This window comes from Balaenoptera borealis (genome assembly GCF_965194805.1).
Source record: "Balaenoptera borealis genome assembly, chromosome: 13".
Taxonomy (NCBI): Eukaryota; Metazoa; Chordata; class Mammalia; order Artiodactyla; family Balaenopteridae; genus Balaenoptera; species Balaenoptera borealis.
In genome coordinates this window covers 9,167,815-9,186,070 of record NC_138870.1, presented here as the reverse complement: position 1 = coordinate 9,186,070, position 18,256 = coordinate 9,167,815, and the positions used below count along the sequence as shown (strand labels likewise).

Genomic DNA, 18,256 nt, shown 5'->3' with positions numbered 1-18,256 from the left:
TACCAGAAAATATTCAAGTTCCCAGGAACCCTTCACTTAACAGTGGGCCCTGGGCCTAGATGCTTTGCCTGTTTGGGTCTCAGTTTTCCTCCTCTGTGAAATGAGACTAATACTCCATAGGGCTGCTCATGAATTTCAAAAAATAGGCAATCTCTTCCTAACAGTTTCCTGCTATGTTGCAGGTTTTCAATACACTGTAGCTAGAAAGGTAACTTCAAAATCCCATGAAACTCTGTCTCAAGGCCCAAGCACGCCTATTCTTTTGGGCAGCAGCTACAGAGGTGCTCAGGCTACACTCAGGTCACGTAAGCAGTCAGGGTACGTGACTGCTTTAATTACACCAATGGTCTAGGGGGAAAGGGCTTTAGCAATCATTTAGTCTAACCCTCTTTTCCGTAAACACGACACTTGAGCACAGCAAGATTCAGGGTTCTGCCCAGAACATGCACCAAATCTTAGGATTCAGAGGGTAGAGATCCTTTTGCATCACAACTAGAAAGAAGGCCACAGGCTGAGCACCTAAGGAGCAGCTAGGAGGCTGACCACTGGTTAAAACCTAACTGGAGGAATCATGAGATCTAAGGGAGAGTCATAATGGCTTACAAACTATCACAGAAGTAAAACATTTAACACCAAACAATGAGCAGAACAAAAATAGGGGGGATTAGCTGAACTATTCTGGGTGAATGCATGTAAATGATTGAAACGGAAAAGACTGTTTTGAGGAAATGGATGAGAATTTTAACTAGATTTAGGAACAGGTACAATTCTGAGTTTGTGACGTATACGGAGCTACTGGAACAGAGCCTCATACTTAGCGTTCTGAATACACGGTAGTCATTTTGCTGACTGGGATGCCGTTCTGGCATCCTACTACCATCTGCGAACTCTTGAAGGCAGCAACACTGGACTTCTGTATTTCCAATACCTAACAGTGCGAGGCACACACCGCACACTTAAATAGTTCTGTTGAACGGAATTGCATTAGAGATTGAGAAACAATACGACATGGAGGGCCCAACAGCCAGGGTCAGAATCCCAGCTCTGCCACACAGCAGCCCTGTGAAACCCTTCAGGAAGTTACTTCAGTTCTCTGTGCTTCAGATCCTGCATCTGCAGAATGGGATTATAACGGTGTGAGGACTAAGTGAATGAATATAGACGGGGCACTGAGAATACTCCCAGCTACATGGTAAGTTATCAGTCAAAGTCAGTTGTCCCTTTCAAATATTATTATAAGAGAGTAGGATGGGTATCACCAAGATTTGGGGGAAACTTTTAAAGCAGTCACGCAAGGTCCACAGACCAAGAAATCAATTTGTCACGAATCCGTCAGTGGGTAATAGGGCTAGCTCTCCTTTTTAGCTGAAAACCCTTTTGTACGTAATTCCTGGGAAATGGAACAGCTCTAATATCTCCTCTACCCTTATAGGAAGAGGACTGCAAGGGATTTATACGGCCCACGTCGCTTCTGGCAGCTGTAAGAACATCAGAGTTAGATGAGGTTTGGAAAGGAATTCAAGAGTACCTCTCACCATCAGATAATGGCAATTCCTTTACCTGCAAATTATCTGTAATATTTATCCGAATGTCCCTGCCCGAAGATAAAGAGCACAGTCTTAGGGTCTCTAGTCCCCCATCGCCAAAGCTCAGAGACTGTTCCCTCCAGCACACTTTAAAGCCTTCTGTCTTCCCATCCGACTGCGTAGCCCACAGTAGAGAAAAACCAGGCAGGAGGCGGGGGAGGGGGGAGGGGGAGAGGGAGAAAAGCGCCCGGATGCGGAAAAGATGCCTTACTATTTCTTCCCTGTACCTCCTCACTGCCTGCGCTAGTTTTACATTACATACGCCAGAGTCCAAAAACCCGAGAGAAAAAAGGTCTCAGTCCTTCCTCATTGTGTCCAGGTACAATGTGTTCAGGATAAATACCGGAGGAAGGCTGGCTGCAGCCCCACACGCCCCGGGGCCAACAATGATGAGGCAACCCGGCTGCTGCGCGGAGAACGTGACCTTGTTTTCTGGGCCAGGCCTGTCTTGGGGCGCCCCCATCCCCCCACCCCCGCTTCCTAACCCTCAGAGACAAAAATAAAGGATCCACTGGCCTCCGAACATTTCCCTCCCAAACCCAAGGCTATAAGGGCCAAAGTCAACTTGATTAACGCAGACCCAACCTAAGGAGAAAACAGATGGGAGCAAATCCACCGCATCTGTTATTCCCAGAACAATACCCATGCAGTCTTAAAGGCAGCAAATGGGTAGCCCCAACCTAATCATTCTCGCACAAAAAGGCCCACATTTTGAGTACATCCCAGCTCACACATCCTCTGAATACTGCTGAGTCACTCAAACGTAGGCTCCGCGCTAAAACTGCGGTCAGCTCCAAAGATGCGGCCCTGGGGGTACGCGTTTTAAAGGGTCCGCAGCGCGAACGTTCCTTCCACTGGCTCTCTCCGCAGTGAAGGGCATCCAGGTTAAGTACTTTTAGGGACCACCCTTCTGTGCCTCTGGCAGCCATCACGACTCCGCCGCCCCCCCCCATTCCCCTCCTCCACTCACAGGGACCCGGTCCGGATATTTCTTCCGGATCTTTTCTCCTTCCTTTTTCCGATACTCAAAGGGATGGTCCTCCTTATACTGGAACTTCATGATGGACCGCAGGGTTTCTAAGATCCCCGGACGGGGCCTGCCTCCCTCGCGGACGAAGGCGTCTCTGCCGTCTCGATTCCCTCGGAACAAATCGCAGTGTGTCTCAGACCCGCTTCAGGAAGGCCAGCCCCCGTCGCAACGCGGCTCCGCAGAGCTTTCAGAAGGGGTCTCGGGGCCCCCGGTCCAGAGGCACGGGAGGGCCAGGTAAAGAACTGCCGGAGGCTTTTCCCGAGACCCGGGGGCACAAAAACAACACGGCGGCGCGTTGGTCCTGTGACGTCACGAAGCCCCGCCCCCGGCCCGCCCCCCGCGACCCGTGGTTCGCGGGATGGGGGTGGGCGGGAACTCTGTCCGTTTCAGTGTTTTCTCCTTCCATCTAAACTTTCCCTGAAGAGAGTTCACTGGGAACACGAGCAATTTTCACCTCTTATTTTATGGTGACTGTGACATTAAAGGTGTTTTTCAAACAAAAAGATGTTCTAAAAATGTCTTCTTCCCTCTCCTTCGCAGTTTCTTGGTTGAGCCCCAAAACAAATACAGATGGCGAAAATCCAGCTTTTTTCAGCCTGTTGGGATCTGGAGTCGGGGAAGAGATGGGATGGGGGTCCTGGCATTCCTTTGGCCCATGCAGAGGTGCCCCGTGCTTGCCTTTCGCCCTTCACTCGTTGGATTGCACTCGCCCGGCGCCTTCGGTGCTGGGCTGGCTGCCTCCGACCGTGACCCCTCCTTCACCACGTTGGCGTCATGTTGTTTAGGTCTTGGCCGCAGGCTGCTCCTAGAGCAGCGGCACAAACAGAGCATGACTAAGGGATCTGAAGAGACGTATAAGGTGAAGGGCAAGAGGTGTAATCAAGGTCCAGAGAAGTGATGTCAGTCCCGACCACGAAGGGCTTCACACACGTTCAGATATAGAAATGATTTACTTTCTCTTCTTAACCCAGAAGTCGGATCTGTCTTCGGAAAAGAAAATATCAAGCGATTCAGGTGATTAACTCAGTAGTCCTCAAACATTTTTTGTTTTTCCTAAGGCAAAAATTCACCGAGAAGAGTACTCCTCTCCTAACCTGAATACAAAGTGCCACCTGAAGGGCTGGTGGCAGACCGGAGGGTGGACCTGGTGCCAGTGTCGCCTCCCTCTGGCCCTCCCCTTTCCCTGCTAAGAATCCGAGGACAAAGGCCTTTCCAACCACTACTAACGACAGTGATTCCAGGGACCTGTAGGGGAGGAGCAGCAGAAATTGTAAGATAAAAAAGAGTGAAGAAAAGATGAAGAATGAAGGGCTGCTTTGCCCTAAACAAAGCGCTGGAAGTTCTAAAAAATGTCTGAGACAACAGTGGCCCCAGTCACCTGTCTACTTTCAGCAAGGTCTCCTTATCTCTGATTTGAAAAACAAACCCACAAAAGAAAAGAAACTAAGTTTCATTATTGAAACAAGGAAAATGAATTGCATAGTCTTTGATGCTCATTATTTTTCTCTATGGCATTTTTCAATCCTTCTCATGTATGAAAATCCAGGAATTCTTTTATCACATTATATGTTTATAATGTTTAGTCCTTATTCTCAAACTGAACATCTTAGCTCATTTGAGCTTTGACCCAAATATAGCTAAATCTCTCAGAGGAGTACTTTAAAACCAATTGAGAAAAGTAATTATGATGGAAATTAATATTTTTTAAGAGTGTTGTTTTCCCATCAGATCTACTGGAAACAATCATAGCTAGTTTAAAGCTGATTTTAACTTTTATTTTAAAAATACCTAACCACAGTGGCAATTTATATATGAAAAATAATTTGGAGATGAAATTTCAGTTACTCTTTCTGCCTTAAGGCTTCTCTAAATGCTAATACTTTATCTTAGACTACCCAATCCTTCAACTCCCACAGCTTGCTCTCTACCTTTATTTGTAGCAGAACACTTAAAATATTATATGGGAGGTAATTTTATAAATTAAAACATGCATTCAGATAAAAATATTTCCAAATCCCCCCTTTAACCAAAGGCGATATTGAAAATTTCACATTTCAGGAACTTTCATTCATTGCTGATGAGAATGAAAAATGGTACAGCCACTTTGGAAGATGGTTGGTCCTTTCGTAGAAAACTAAACATACGCTTACAATAAAATATAGCAATCAACCCCTTAGTGTAGGGGGAGCAGAATTTGCCACCCTAAAGATATCTCTGGTATATTAATTATTTTAAGCTGGTTGTTTTCTAAGAAACAGCACACATGGGGAAAACTCTGAAAACCAAGGAGTTACCCTTTTGTAAGTGACATTTGTGTTTGTAAGGAAAATCTCCTTTATAAGGGTGTCTCCCTTGTTGCCCCTGGAAGAGGACTGTGGCCAAATCTCTAGAAACTCTTATCAACAGAGAAGTCAAGGACTTAAATCTGCAAAATAACCTTACCCTTGTTTACTGTGTTTTTCCTGGTGACTTCCCATAACTGACTCTCCCCACCTTCAAACATCCATCCTCTTTTGTCCTTAGCTGAGGAAGGTATTTAAGGTAAGGGCTTCGGACATTTTGATGAGTTAGTTACTCTGTTCTCCTGGGTATCTCCTGTGTATATGTGTTATTAAACTTTCGTTTGGTTTTCTCCTGTTAATGTGTCTCATGTCGATTTAATTCTTAGACCAGCCAGAAGAACCAAGAAGGGCAGAGGGAAATTTCTTCCTCCCCAACATTAGCATTTACCCAAAGAAGTTGATAACTTTTGTCTACATAAAAACCTGCACACAGGTGTTTATAGCAGCTTTATTCATAATTGCCAAAACTTGGAAGCAATCAAGATGTCCAGAATCTCCTTGAAAAACGAAATCTAGAACTACCGTATGACCCAGCAATCCCACTCCTGGGCATATATCTGGAAAAAAACATAATTTGAAAAGGTACATGGACCCCAATGTTCACTGCAGCACTATTTACAAGAACTAAGACATGGAAGCAACCTAAATGTCCATTGACAGAGGAGTGAATAAGGAAGATGTGGTACATATACACAATGGAATATTACACAGCCAGAAAAAAGAATGAAATAATGTCATTTGCAGCAATGGATGGACCTAGCGATTGTCATACTGAGTGAAGTAAGTCAGACAGAGAAAGACAAATATCATATGATATCGCTTATATGTGGAATCTAAAAAAAATGGTATGAATGAACTTATTTACAAAATAGAAATAGAGTCACTGATGTAGAAAACAAACTTATGGTTACCAGGGAGTATGGGGGTGGGGGATAAATTAGGAAATTGGGATTGACATATACCCACTACTTTATATAAAATAGATAACGAATAAGGACTTACTGTATAGCACAGGGAACTTTACTCAGTACTCTGTAATGACCTATATGGGAAAAGAATCTAAAAAAGAGTGGATATATGTACATGTATAACTGATTCACTTTGCTGTATACCTGAAACTAACACGTTATAAATCAACTATACTGCAATATAAATTATTTTAAAAAAAAAAAAGAAAAAGATGTCCTGAACCAAGTAGGAATTACCCTAGGTTGGAAGGGTAATTCCAACCTAGATGGAAGGAATGTTAAAGAATTTGTGGACATGTTTTAAAACCACCATTATTACTCAAATCCATTCTTAGTCTTTAATTTTTATCTTTATCGTTTCTAGGAGATAGAGAAAGAAAAAGCTCACTGATACCAGAATAACTATAATAAAACCATATTTCATTGTATCATTTCTCTTCTTAATATCTTTCAGTGGTCAGAGATTCTCTGTAGTCTTTGGAAAAAGTTCAAATTCCTTAGTAGAGAAATGGAATACTTAGGATCTGGTTGATGTTTTTCTCGCTAGCCTCATATATTGCCATTTCCTATTTTGCTCTCTCTGTTCCAGGCATACTAAGTCACTTAAATTACCTCTTTCTCTAATATTGCCCTTGTTTCTGGCCACTGGATATTCTCAAAGCCTCTTCCTGTGAAAACATTTTCTCCTATTTTTTTTTTCTGTCTGATTTCTATAAATCATTCAGGATTTAGTACAGGCATCACTTTCTCCAGGAAACCTTTTTGATTTCATTTACCTGGATCCTTTTGTATCCTTTCAACCGGCCTCCAAAGCATTGTGTGCTTGTCATTGTCACAATGCATTTTGTAATGATGTATTGTACATTAGATAATATTATGCCTATTACTTCTCATTGGGTTTTTTTGGGGGGGGAGGGGCGGGGGATATGCATGGTTTTAGAGGGACTTTCTCGTCCCACTGATACCACATAATTCTTCTAGTAGAATCCACCAATCAGAGACCCTCACTGCCTTGACCATTTATAAGGCCAAGTAACGTTACACAAGACTAATCAGAATCTATCCTTAGAACTTCTCATTTGTGAACTAAGAGAAGTGAGCCTCTACTTTGGAGATGAACTTTGATGATGTAAGATCACAGGTTTACAGGAGCCATTGTTTTAGTCTCCTGCAGTCCAAGTGTACCAGTTCAACATAAAAGAATATCTGGGAGGGGTAAATTTCCCCCTCTACCCTTCATGAGTTCTTGCGCTGGACTAATAAAAAATTGACACAAGGTTGATGAACAGGAGAAAAAGAAACAAAGTTTAATTAGTGCAAACAAAAATCCCAGAAATGAGATCTGAGAAATGGGCAAAGCAGTCATCTTTTATACTTTTTAGACAAGGAAACAGCACATTTGTGAGAAACTGACAGGGCAAAGAAACAGGTTTGGGGTACTCAATTAATGAAGAATCTAAACAGAGATTGGGCTTGCAGTGGTAAATTAAAGAAGTAACAAGCTTTGCTTACACAAGTTTCTTGTCCCTGAATTTCCCATATCTGGCAATAAAAGTGTCCTTCTACCTTAGATGCAGGGAGTGCACCTTTCACATGGGAGATTTATTTCCTGCTTTCAGGTAGACAGAGAGGAGGGTCAGTGTCCCTCTTGCATCAGCTGTTTCTGAAGTAACTTTAATTCAAAATAATCAATATGCCATTGAGGCATATTTTGGGATGGCCTGCTCTGGGTTCCAACAAGAGATAGAGAAGATGATATTCAGAGAGGCAAGATATATAGGTAGGGATAGAGACAGATAAAGAGTTAGAGGCAATTCTAATGGCATTTAAGTCCTTAGTTTCAGGTAGTCTCTCGCAGTTGCTTCTGTGCCACTTGATGGCATATTATGTGTATTTGTATTCTCAGTACTTTGGATACAAAGTAAAGACTCAAAAAATGTGCAGTATGTGAGAGTAAAAAGAGTAAAGGGTAGACTTCTGATTTAAGATGATAGATTGAAAAGGATATATTTATCTTTGCTGTCTCTTGAAATTCCACTAAAACAGGGGTCCCCATACCCCGGGCCACGGACCAGTACCGGTCCATGGCCTGTTAGGAACTGGCCACACAGCAAGAGGTGAGCAGCGGAGGAGGGGTGAAGCTTCATGTGCCGCTCCCCATCACTCGCATTACTGCCTGAACCATCCCCCCTTACCCCCCGTCCGTGGAAAAATTGTCTTCCACAAAACCAGTCCCTGGTGCCAAAAAGGTTGCAGACCGCTGCTGTAAGCAACTGTGTCATGGGTTGAAATATATCCCCCCCAAAAATGTTAAAGTCCTAACCCCAGTATCTGTGAATGTGACTTTGGAAATAGGGTCTTTGCAGATGATCAAGTTAAGATGAGGCCATTAGGGTAGATGTTAATCCAATAGGACTGATGTCCTCCTAAAAAGGAGGAAATTGGGACACAGAGACAGACATGCATAAAGGAAAGAGGATGTGAAGACACTGGAAGAATGCAATCTGCAAGTCAGAGAATGCTGAAGGTTACCAGAAGCTAGGAGAGAGCCAGGAAACAGAGTCTCCCTCACCACGTTCAAAAGGAACCAACCCTGCTCATACCTTGATTTCAGACTTCGAGCCTCCAGAACTGAGAGAATAAATTTCTGTTGTCTAAACCATCCAATTTGTAGTCCTTATGGCAGCCTGTGATATATAAAAAGAAATATATATTTGGTCTTCACCCCGTCCCTGACACAGAGCTCTGAAAACTCTTGGAATTTCCTAAGTGTTGAGAGCAATAAACGTGTCTTTTGTTACATTAATGAGTGACTTCTGGAATGACCCTAGGTAACCTAAGGATAGGGGCTGGTCACCAGAGGAACCAACCATGTGATTGGAGAGTTGGAACATTCAGTCCCCCCCAACCCCCACCTCCAGGGAGGAGAAAAGGGCTGGAAATTGAGTTCAATCACCAATAGTCAATGACATAATCCAGCTTGCCAAAGTGATGGAGCCTCCATTAATATCCAAAAAGACAGGGTTCTGAGACCTTCAGGTGGATGAATACATGGAGGTGCCAGATGAGTGGCTCACTGGAGAAGGGCACAGAAGCTCCACGCCCCTTCCCACGTACCCTGCCCTATGCACCTCATCCATAAGTAAACTGTTTTGTCTACTTATGGAAGAGTTCTGTGAGTCGCTGGAGCAAATTAATCAAACGAGAAGAGGAGGTCACTGGAACCTCTGAACTATAGTCTATCAGTCAGAATCCCACGTGACAACCTGGACTTGTGATTGGCATCTGAAATGATGTGTGTGTGTTGGTGGGGGAGGGTAGTCCTGTAAGACTGAGTCCTTAACTGTGGGATCTGAGGAGATAGTGTCAGAATTCAGTTGAATTGTAGGATATCCAGCTGGTGTATGAGAATTGCTTGGTGAGGGGAAAAAACCCACACATGGGAACTGGCATCAGAATCCTTCAGCTCTAGACATACAGATGGCCAAAAAGCACATGAAAAGATGCTCAACATCACTAATTATTAGAGAAATGCAAATCAAAACTACAGTGAAGTATCACCTTATACCAGTCAGAATGGCCATCATCAAAAATCTACAAACAATAAATGCTGGAGAGGGTGTGGAGAAAGGGGAACCCTCCTACACTGTTGGTGGGAATGTAAGTTAGTACAGCCTCTATGGAGAACAGTATGGAGGTTCCTTAAAAAACTAAAAGTAGAACTACCGTATGACCCAGCGATCCCACTCCTAGGTATATACCATAATTCAAAAAGACACATGCACCCCAATGTTCATTGCAGCACTATTTACAATAGCCAGGACATGGAAGCAACCTAAATGTCTGTCAACAGAGGAACAGATAAAGAAAATGTGGTACATATATATACAATGGAATATTACTCAGCAATAAAAAAAGAACAAAATAATGCCATTTGCAGCAACATGGATGGACCTAGAGATTGTCATACTGAGTGAAGTAAGTCAGACACAGAAAGACAAATATCATGATATCGCTTATATGTGGAATCTAAAAAAAAAAAAGCGTACAAATGAACTTATTTAAAAAACAGAAGTAGAGTCATGGATGTAGAAAACAAACTTATGGTTACCAGGGGATGGGGGGGAGGGATAAATTGGGAGATTGGGATTGACACATACACACTACTATATATAAAATAGATAAATAATAATAACCTGCTGTATAGCACAGGGAACTCTACTGAATACTCTGTAATGGCCTACATGAGGAAAGAATCTTAAAAAAAAAATAAAGAGTGGATATATGTATACGTATAACTGATTCATTTTGCTGTACACCTGAAACAAACACATCACTGTAAATCAACTATACTCCAACAAAAATTTAAAAAAAGAATCCTTCAGCTCTAGAAAACAAGTACAGACTGTAAAGGAGAAAAAGGGAATCAAAAACTCACAAAGTCAAAAAGAAGAAAACAGAAAACAATATTGGTGTCTAAAAAGAAGACTGACAAATAATAAATGACAGAGGAGATCTGAAAAAGGCAGTCCAAACCTGGTGCTAGGGAAGATCTAAAGTAGTCCATTATTCTTTACAGAACTTAGAAAGGCTCAGCCATCTTTACCTCCAGATTATCTCCCCATCCCTGTAGAGAATGGAGATTTATTTTTGCATGATTAACAAGGTCTATGGACTGGGAACGCTAGGGGGGAAAGTGGGCTTAGTAGAAGACGGCTACTGAAAACCGGAAGGTTAGGTGAGAACTTACATACTGACCCTTGAACCCCCAACCTTCTTCCTCCTTCTGTTCCCAGAATTCTAGCAGCCCAGCTGGGTTTTTGCACACATACAGAAATTTCAAATGAGCTTTTTAGTGCCTTGTTCTTAAGTATGATCAGGCAGCAAGGACTCAAGGATTTCAAAAAAAGATCTAATATGAAGTAAACAATTAGTGAAAAATAACTTGGAGAAAATAAGAAAGACTATTCGGGGAGATAAAAATACCAAAAAAATTATCATTAATATTTTTGGAGAAACAAAAGAAGATATTGCATCCATGAAACAAAAATAGCTACAACCAAAGAGTATTCATATAAAAAAATTTTAAAAATTAAAAGTAAGAGAAGGAAAACATTCAATAGAAGTATTAGAAGAAAGTTAATGAAATTTCCTAGAAAGTAAAGCAATAAAACAGAAAGATGGAAAAGGAGGCCAGGGGAATTAGAAGTCCAACATTCAAATACTAGGAATCTCAGAGAGGGAGATTTCAGAAAATGAGGGAGGGAGGTCAGATTTTATTTAAAGCTAGTTATGCCTACACAATCCTAAGGGGATTTATTTTCTTCCTAGAATTTTATGCAAAGCTAAACTATTACTTAAGTATGAGGGTAGCACAAGACATTTCATAAACATTGAAGCTCTTCAAAAATTCACTTCTTATGTACCTTTTTCCAGGAGCAGCCCCCAGATGAGGAAGTAAACCAAGAAAGGAAAAGACATGGGACATAAAAGACAGGATTTAACACGAGAGAGATGAAGATAATCTTCAAGATAGTAAAAGTAATTGATAGTTATTAATGTATACACGCTTTATATATAGTATGAATATATGTATTAACCTCCATAATCCTCACGCAATAATGTAATGTATGTGTACTCATTTGATGATCATTTTACAGCTTAAGAAATGGAAGCGTAAAACAGTTAAGTCACTACAGAAAGATTGGACAAAGAGGAAGGGAAAGAGCCAGAATTTTAACCCAGAAAGACTGGTTTCAGGAACTTAATCCTTATTGGCCTTTTTTCTGCTTCCCATTATACTCAGCTAATCAAAATTATGATATAACTATATTTAGAAAATAGGGGGGCACAAGAAATGTTCAGATGTGTCGTGATCGCAACGGTAGGGATGGTGGAGAAAAAGGGCTGTATTTTCATCTTCCATAATGGCAAGTCAATAGATAATGGTCCAAACTGAAAATAAAAATCAAGAATAGAAACATATGACAAGGACCTACTATATAGCACAGAGAACTGTATTCAATATCTTGTAATAACGTATAATGGAAAAGAATGTGAAAAAAAAAAAAAATATATATATATATATATATATATATACACACACACACACATATATATATATAACTGAATCACTTTGCTGTACACCTGAAACTAACACAACGTTGTACATCAACTATACTTCAAAGAAAAAAGAGAAAAGGAATAGAAACATATGTATAGTATTTGAAGAAATGCAGATTTTAAAAAGTCAGCTAAAAAGTAGGGATTCTATGTGCATGTATGCGTGTGGTGGGAAGGCACTCCTTTTCTTCACAAGCCTTGTAGAGCTATTTGACTTTGTAATCTGTATGAAGGTGTGCATTTGATTAAAAGGAATAAAAATTAAAGGAAAAAAATAAGAGCAAAATGTTTTTCAGTTTGGTGTTTGAAGTCTGAGGAAGTTGAGTGTAAAGCCAGCTCAGGCACTCAGCTCTCCACCAGTTACATCACTTGCCTGCAACTCAGCCTCCAAAGCTGACAAAAGGGAGCACATAGTTTGGAGGATGAGATAGGGCACTGAAGGCATTCAAATGGTTATGATTACTTACCAATTGTTTGACTCCTGATGAACTTTTGTCCCCTTTGAATTGGATTTACATTTATCTACTTTGATATTTCCTGAGTTTGGATTTACACTCTTTTGGGGGAGAGGGAGAAGAGGGTACTCAATTCTACCACCCATAGTAATTAGAATTTACATGGGAAGGAAGAGCAGGTGCTAAGTCTAGTGCAAGAGGGTTGTACAAGACAGATCCTATGTAGGCAAGTTTGATATTCAAATTGGGACCCAAGAAAGTCCAGACACTAAGAACACTGATATCATTTGTGAAACAAAGACAGTAATTACCAAAGGGCCACATAAACACTTAGGATGAGTCCTACCAGGAAGCTGAAACACAGTGAAGAGGCTTTAAATTTAGACTGCCTTATTCCATAACTTTGCCTATAACTAAGCTCTTATGGAAGAAATTGGAGTGTTGTCTTTGGGGTAGCTGAAGAGCCATAATGGTGTCCCTGTCCTCTACATCTCACTTCTCTTATTCATCCTCTAGTGACAGCTGAAGCATCTTACAAGTTACATGATCTCTCTTCCCTATTCAAAAACTTTTAATAGCTTTCATACAAGGCAGGATAAAGACCGAACTGCTTAAGCTCATATTGTAAGCAGCTCCTCTGCCTCTTTTCTTTTGTCCATCCCTGTTTTCTTTAGACCTTAATCATAAAGATGACATCATTAGGCAACATTTAACTTAGCTCCTGATTTCTGCTTTACTAAACATACACAACACCTTACCTAACCTGTTGATTCCTTTCCCGGATTAGAAGGAATAAGAATGAAGAATTAAGTAGTTAAAGAATGACTGACCTTCTACCCCTAGCTTTCCCTTAGTAAATTTGCAGATGGACCTCACATGTAGAGGCAGAGCACGTGGGCAAGAGAACATCCAATTGCAGGTGGGCCACATGAGCAAGACAGCGACCCAAGATAGATCAGGAGAAGTCAGCAGGTTTGCACACAGTGGAAAGATGACGAAGAATCTGACCTTCTGCCTTAATGATTAACTGAGATTGTTTTCCCTTTAAAAATCATCATGGCTGAGCAGAATCTTCAGAGTCGGTCTCTGGACATAAGTCCACCATCTCCCCATATTGCCGGTTTTCCTGAGTAAGGTAACCTTTCTTCTCTACTGAAGCTTGCCCCTCAATTCGTTATTGGCTCTTGAGCAGCGAGTGGCCAAACCTGCATTTGGTTACAATATTTAATGCCTCCCATAAACAGATGTCAACCTATCTTTTCAGATCCATTCCTTTTCTATCACTCTTGGAATTTTTAACATCCTCCATGACTCACGTTCTCATCTTTCTCATCTTTGCTCATAGACAGAAAATGCACTTATAATGTCTATTTGACATTTAAAGTTCTATGATCCTGCAGGTTTCAACTCAAACACGACCACTTTCATGACACCCTTTCCAAACTCTACAGTTATGAGGAATTCTGAGGTGGGAAATAGCGCAATTCTGGCTTAGCTGAGGTGGAGGTGCCAACAGAAGGACACTGGCCAACATTATTCAGACACAGCTTGTAAAATATTTTCCACAGCTGAATGCTCAATATATCTTGGACAATCCATAAATCACTGAATTTTTTTTCCCAGTCAGCCTGTTCAAGGGCGGACTTCCTATCCTGGCTTCTTTATTGCCTTCCAGACAATCTGCTTAACAAATGGAAAGAAAACAAAACTCACTGTTCCCAGACTTTGCAGTTTTTCTCCCCTGCTTCTTATATTTGTTACATAAATTCCATTTTTGCTTTATATCTATGCTCTCATATACAAGTACACTCCTAATGTGTTAACTAATCAGACCGTCTAATAAAGGTCTCATCGGCCAGACCCATAAGGCCAACTCAACCAGATTCTATGCTCTAGCTCTTGACCTAGACTTGGATCAGAAACAAGCCACTACAAGGTATCTTGTACTGTTCTATTTGCCTCCAAACCTCAGACAAAACCAGTCATCACAGCCCAATCAATCTTCTCTCAGACCCATCTTCCTGCAGAAAGGAGTGCCTTTATTATCCTTGTGTAAACTAATCCAGGCCCATCTTCCAGGTGTCTCACAGATTAGGGACTTCATGCTCTCAGAGTCTTTTCCTCTTGCTATGTAGATATTAACACTTCCTTTCAGATACTGGACATGGCCCTGATTGTAAGAATTTCAGTTTTGGCAAGTAAAAAATGACGTTTTAAAATGTGGAGTTTTTTTTCACTAGTGTCCTCACCGCCAGAAAACCCCAATTAAGCTGTAGAGAATGAATAGTGCAGCTTCACAGCCAGGCTTCAGAAGGTTTATATCAATCCATATTTGTGCCATTCAGACTGAGAAAGAGGTGGCAGAGATTCTCCACTGCTTATAATTAGAGGAAAGACCTAGAGAACAATGGTGTAAAGGTTATATTTCCTAACCATTTTGTTATTCGTTTTTGCAATCTGAGCACAGCTCAGAGCTCTGCTGAAAAGAAGAAATGATTATCATTCATTTCGTCACCACCACTTCTCGCCCAGTCTCCCATTCATTTTCAGGCTCTCATCAGTTTTGACTAGGATTTTTAATATATGCTCCTGGCTGGAAGCAAGACCTGCCTTCTTCACACTTCAGCTAAGACTTCAGACATTTTCATCAGTGTCTTTCTAAAACATTGACCCCATGGATCTCTCCTGCTAAAAAACTTTCATGGCTGTCTTCAAGTGCAGCGTCTGAATTACTTAGCGCCAGGCTTAACAATGTGATACTTTTCTCTTTCAGAGTAGGCTTTCCTTTCTTTTTAGAATATATAATGCATACTAAACTAATGTATACTAAAGGGAAGAAACTAATAGAAAGTGAACAATTAAAAAATAAGCAAGAGGAAGAAGGGGGAGGGAGAGTTATCTCATTTACACCCATATCTATAAATATACATTTTAACTTGATGGCTTCCAAACTCATATCCTCCTGTCCAGACCCCAGAGTCCCAAATTGGCAAATCCCAATAATCTCTGGACCATTCTCAGGGGCTTATTTTACAAACACTGCAAAGTATCAAGATCCAATATGGAATTTCTTTTTCTTTTTTTACAGATTGAGGCTTTCCTCATTCAATCTCGAGGAAAATGATTTTTCTCGTTGGCACACCTGAACCTTCCTGGCTGCTTTCGTGTATTAGACCTCATTTCAGACTAACTTGGTTTATATTTTGCCACAAAATGCCTTTCCCCCATTTTAGAAATCCCTGAATTTAATTCCCCCCTAAATCAGGTCTCTGCTAGCCTTCCCCATCCTCATAAACAGCTATGCCTTCCCCACATTGGCTCGGGTCATTGATCTAGGAATCATTTTCCCTTACTACATTTCCCTACCCAATCCATCAGCAAGTCCTGGTGATCCTATTTCCCAAGGTCTCTTTCAGACTGCAGCACTGCTCAGGGATGTAGGCTTTGGGGAGAAATCAGTTAGCGTCACTGAACCAACGCTTGAAGTTTGAAGGATGGGTATGAGGAAAGTTAAAAGGAGTTAAACGAAACTGAGACCAATGGTGAAAGTGACTGAGGTGATGAACAGATGTCTTCAGCTGAGTAGATAAAGAAGTGAAGCCAAGTGGCTGCTGATTGCTTGTGATGTAATGCTAAGGTGACTTCTCTGTGGCTAAGGAGAGGGCAAGGGGGAGGGGAAAGTGGGGCGGAGAGATCTCTTTAGAATAAGATCCTTACAGGCAGGATTTCTTTCAAGATCTTGTTATACCCAAGGACGTTTTAACTTCTTTAAGACTGTAGTATTTTGAAGAACGAAAGGGCCTAGAATATTTCATGGAATATGTAACAATGAAGAGATTCATTTGGCAGTGGCAAAACAAGGCCCCCTCGGGTGCTATTAACAATTCATGCATTAACAATTTCCAGAGGCCATGTCTTAAGTGACTCAGAATAAATTCAGATCACCAGCAGGTTAGACTCGCTTAGAACATTTTCCCTCCTGGCTGAGTGAACATCCCAAGAAAGTATTTAATGAGGTGGTGCATTAATCAGCCATCCCCAGGTCTGTATTGCTCCCTGAGAAATGGACCTATTTGCCTAATAAACAAATTTTCTCAAATATTTCTTACCTCTACACAGGATATATCAAGAGGAATCACATGTCTTCAGCTGTTTACCTCAGTCAACAAATATTTATTGATGAAATAAAGCTACATCAGGTGTGACTTGGCAGTAACATAGCAGGCTGGGTTGCCAAAGGGAAAATCAGAACATACTTTTCAGTAGAGTCATAGCAGGCAGGTGAAAATGAGTTGTCAAGAATAAGAGTAACAAATACATGTGCATAATAATTTACAAATCTTGTCACATTTACATATAGCTTATTTGATCTTCACAACAATCCTTGGAAGAGTTATATCTCCTAATTTATGGATGAGAAAACTGTGCCTGAGGGAGTTCAATGACTTTTCTAAGGTCACTGGCAAGCAGTATTTCCCCCAATACACTTCACGTCCTAAATTTTCCAATAACAGTACATTTTGGAGGTAGTATGTTATGTGGACAGCTTAGCACTACACAGTATGATCGTGCCCTGGGAAGTACCTCACCCAGTTAGTGCTCCAAAAACCAGAGAGGTACGCAGATGGGCTCCAACAGGAGGATGCATTTCTGCCATGGCTCCACTAGGTGGCAGTGAAGGCCACCACTAGAAGCAAGTGTTTGTCACTACTGTAGAGACACTTGGTCAAAGCAGGAAAGAGGAAAGAAGCAAAGCGGCACTATTCTTTCAGAGTTAGAAAAGTGTGCGTGTGTATATGCTTGCGTGCCTCCGTGTGTGTGCGCATGTTTGCAGGGCAGAGGAACTAAAAAACTAAAAAAAATGAATAGAACTGTTTCTGCGTTCTACGCAGTTTCCCCTACTGCTGGTGGGTAGAACCAGAGTGAAAGAAAGACCTTGATATTTGGCACTTCATTACTCTGCTGTGTCCTCTAAGCCCAGGCCTGCAATCCCACCCCTGGATGCTGGATGTCCAGTGAGGCATTACATGACGTACAAAATTATCATTGTCATTTAGCATAAAAGTGAATGCTCTCTCGAGAGGAAGGGTGTATGAATTCAGTGCATGAACGCCTCTGGCTGTGCCTGCAGGCTGGTCTTTCTCTACAAGTGTACATAATCTATTTGCTGGTAGAGAAACCAGCAACTTGCAGCATCCTATGGGGAAAGGAACTCAATAGCTGAAGGAATCCAAGATCCCTTTGATGCTTTCCTGTTCAGTAGTAATCAGCATTGCTACAGGTTAATTGCAAATTGTGGCCACTGGATAAAGAAGAGTTCTCGACTAGAGCATGCCATAGCAGAAAATATATGTGTCTGGGTTGGAATCCACATTTGCCACTGAATGTTGTTTAGATGGCCATCCTAAGCCTTCTGAAAGTTAGGGGGAATAAAATGTTCCATTTGTCTGTGAATCTCTACCAACTCTGGTGAAACCCCCAACCCACTGATCAAACCAGAGTTCCCATCAATTAGAACGGTGTTCTATTCGAGGAGACTCCTTTGCCATTGGGGGCAGCTGCTTTTCTTCTGGCACTGGGGGTAGATCAGGTGCTTTCTGGCCACACTTGGAAACAGTGAAGCGAGTCATGTGAAGAGCTTCTTCATACCCTGGGAGGGTGTCCAGGGAGGACGGCAGCGGGCTCAGGGAGCTGGGGGAGTGAGCCACGGCCAGGATTCTTCGAGCCGCAGGGCCAAACACTGACTGCAGGG

The 18,256-nt window shown here is 41.6% G+C and overlaps 3 protein-coding genes across 5 annotated transcripts in view; 1 reads left to right on the top strand and 2 right to left on the bottom strand.

Annotated features, from left to right (window-relative positions):
• GABARAPL1 (GABA type A receptor associated protein like 1) overlaps positions 1-2,688 on the bottom strand; it is an 8,427-nt gene extending 5,739 nt beyond the window's left edge. The window contains exon 1 of the mRNA XM_082348977.1: positions 2,557-2,688. Within this exon, the coding sequence (XP_082205103.1) occupies positions 2,557-2,646 (90 nt within the window). The 5' untranslated portion in view covers positions 2,647-2,688. The remainder of the gene's footprint in view (positions 1-2,556) is intronic.
• CLEC12A (C-type lectin domain family 12 member A) overlaps positions 1-18,256 on the top strand; it is a 235,537-nt gene that overhangs the window by 82,905 nt on the left and 134,376 nt on the right. The gene's annotated exons all lie outside the window — the stretch shown is intronic.
• TMEM52B (transmembrane protein 52B) overlaps positions 1-18,256 on the bottom strand; it is a 30,387-nt gene that overhangs the window by 5,739 nt on the left and 6,392 nt on the right. For 2 of the 3 annotated variants that reach the window (XM_082348976.1, XM_082348974.1), the window contains one exon: positions 2,557-18,256. In XM_082348976.1, coding sequence (XP_082205102.1) covers positions 18,012-18,256 — 245 coding nt within the window. In that variant the 3' untranslated portion in view covers positions 2,557-18,011. The remainder of the gene's footprint in view (positions 1-2,556) is intronic. The other variant, XM_082348975.1, reaches the window with a different exon arrangement.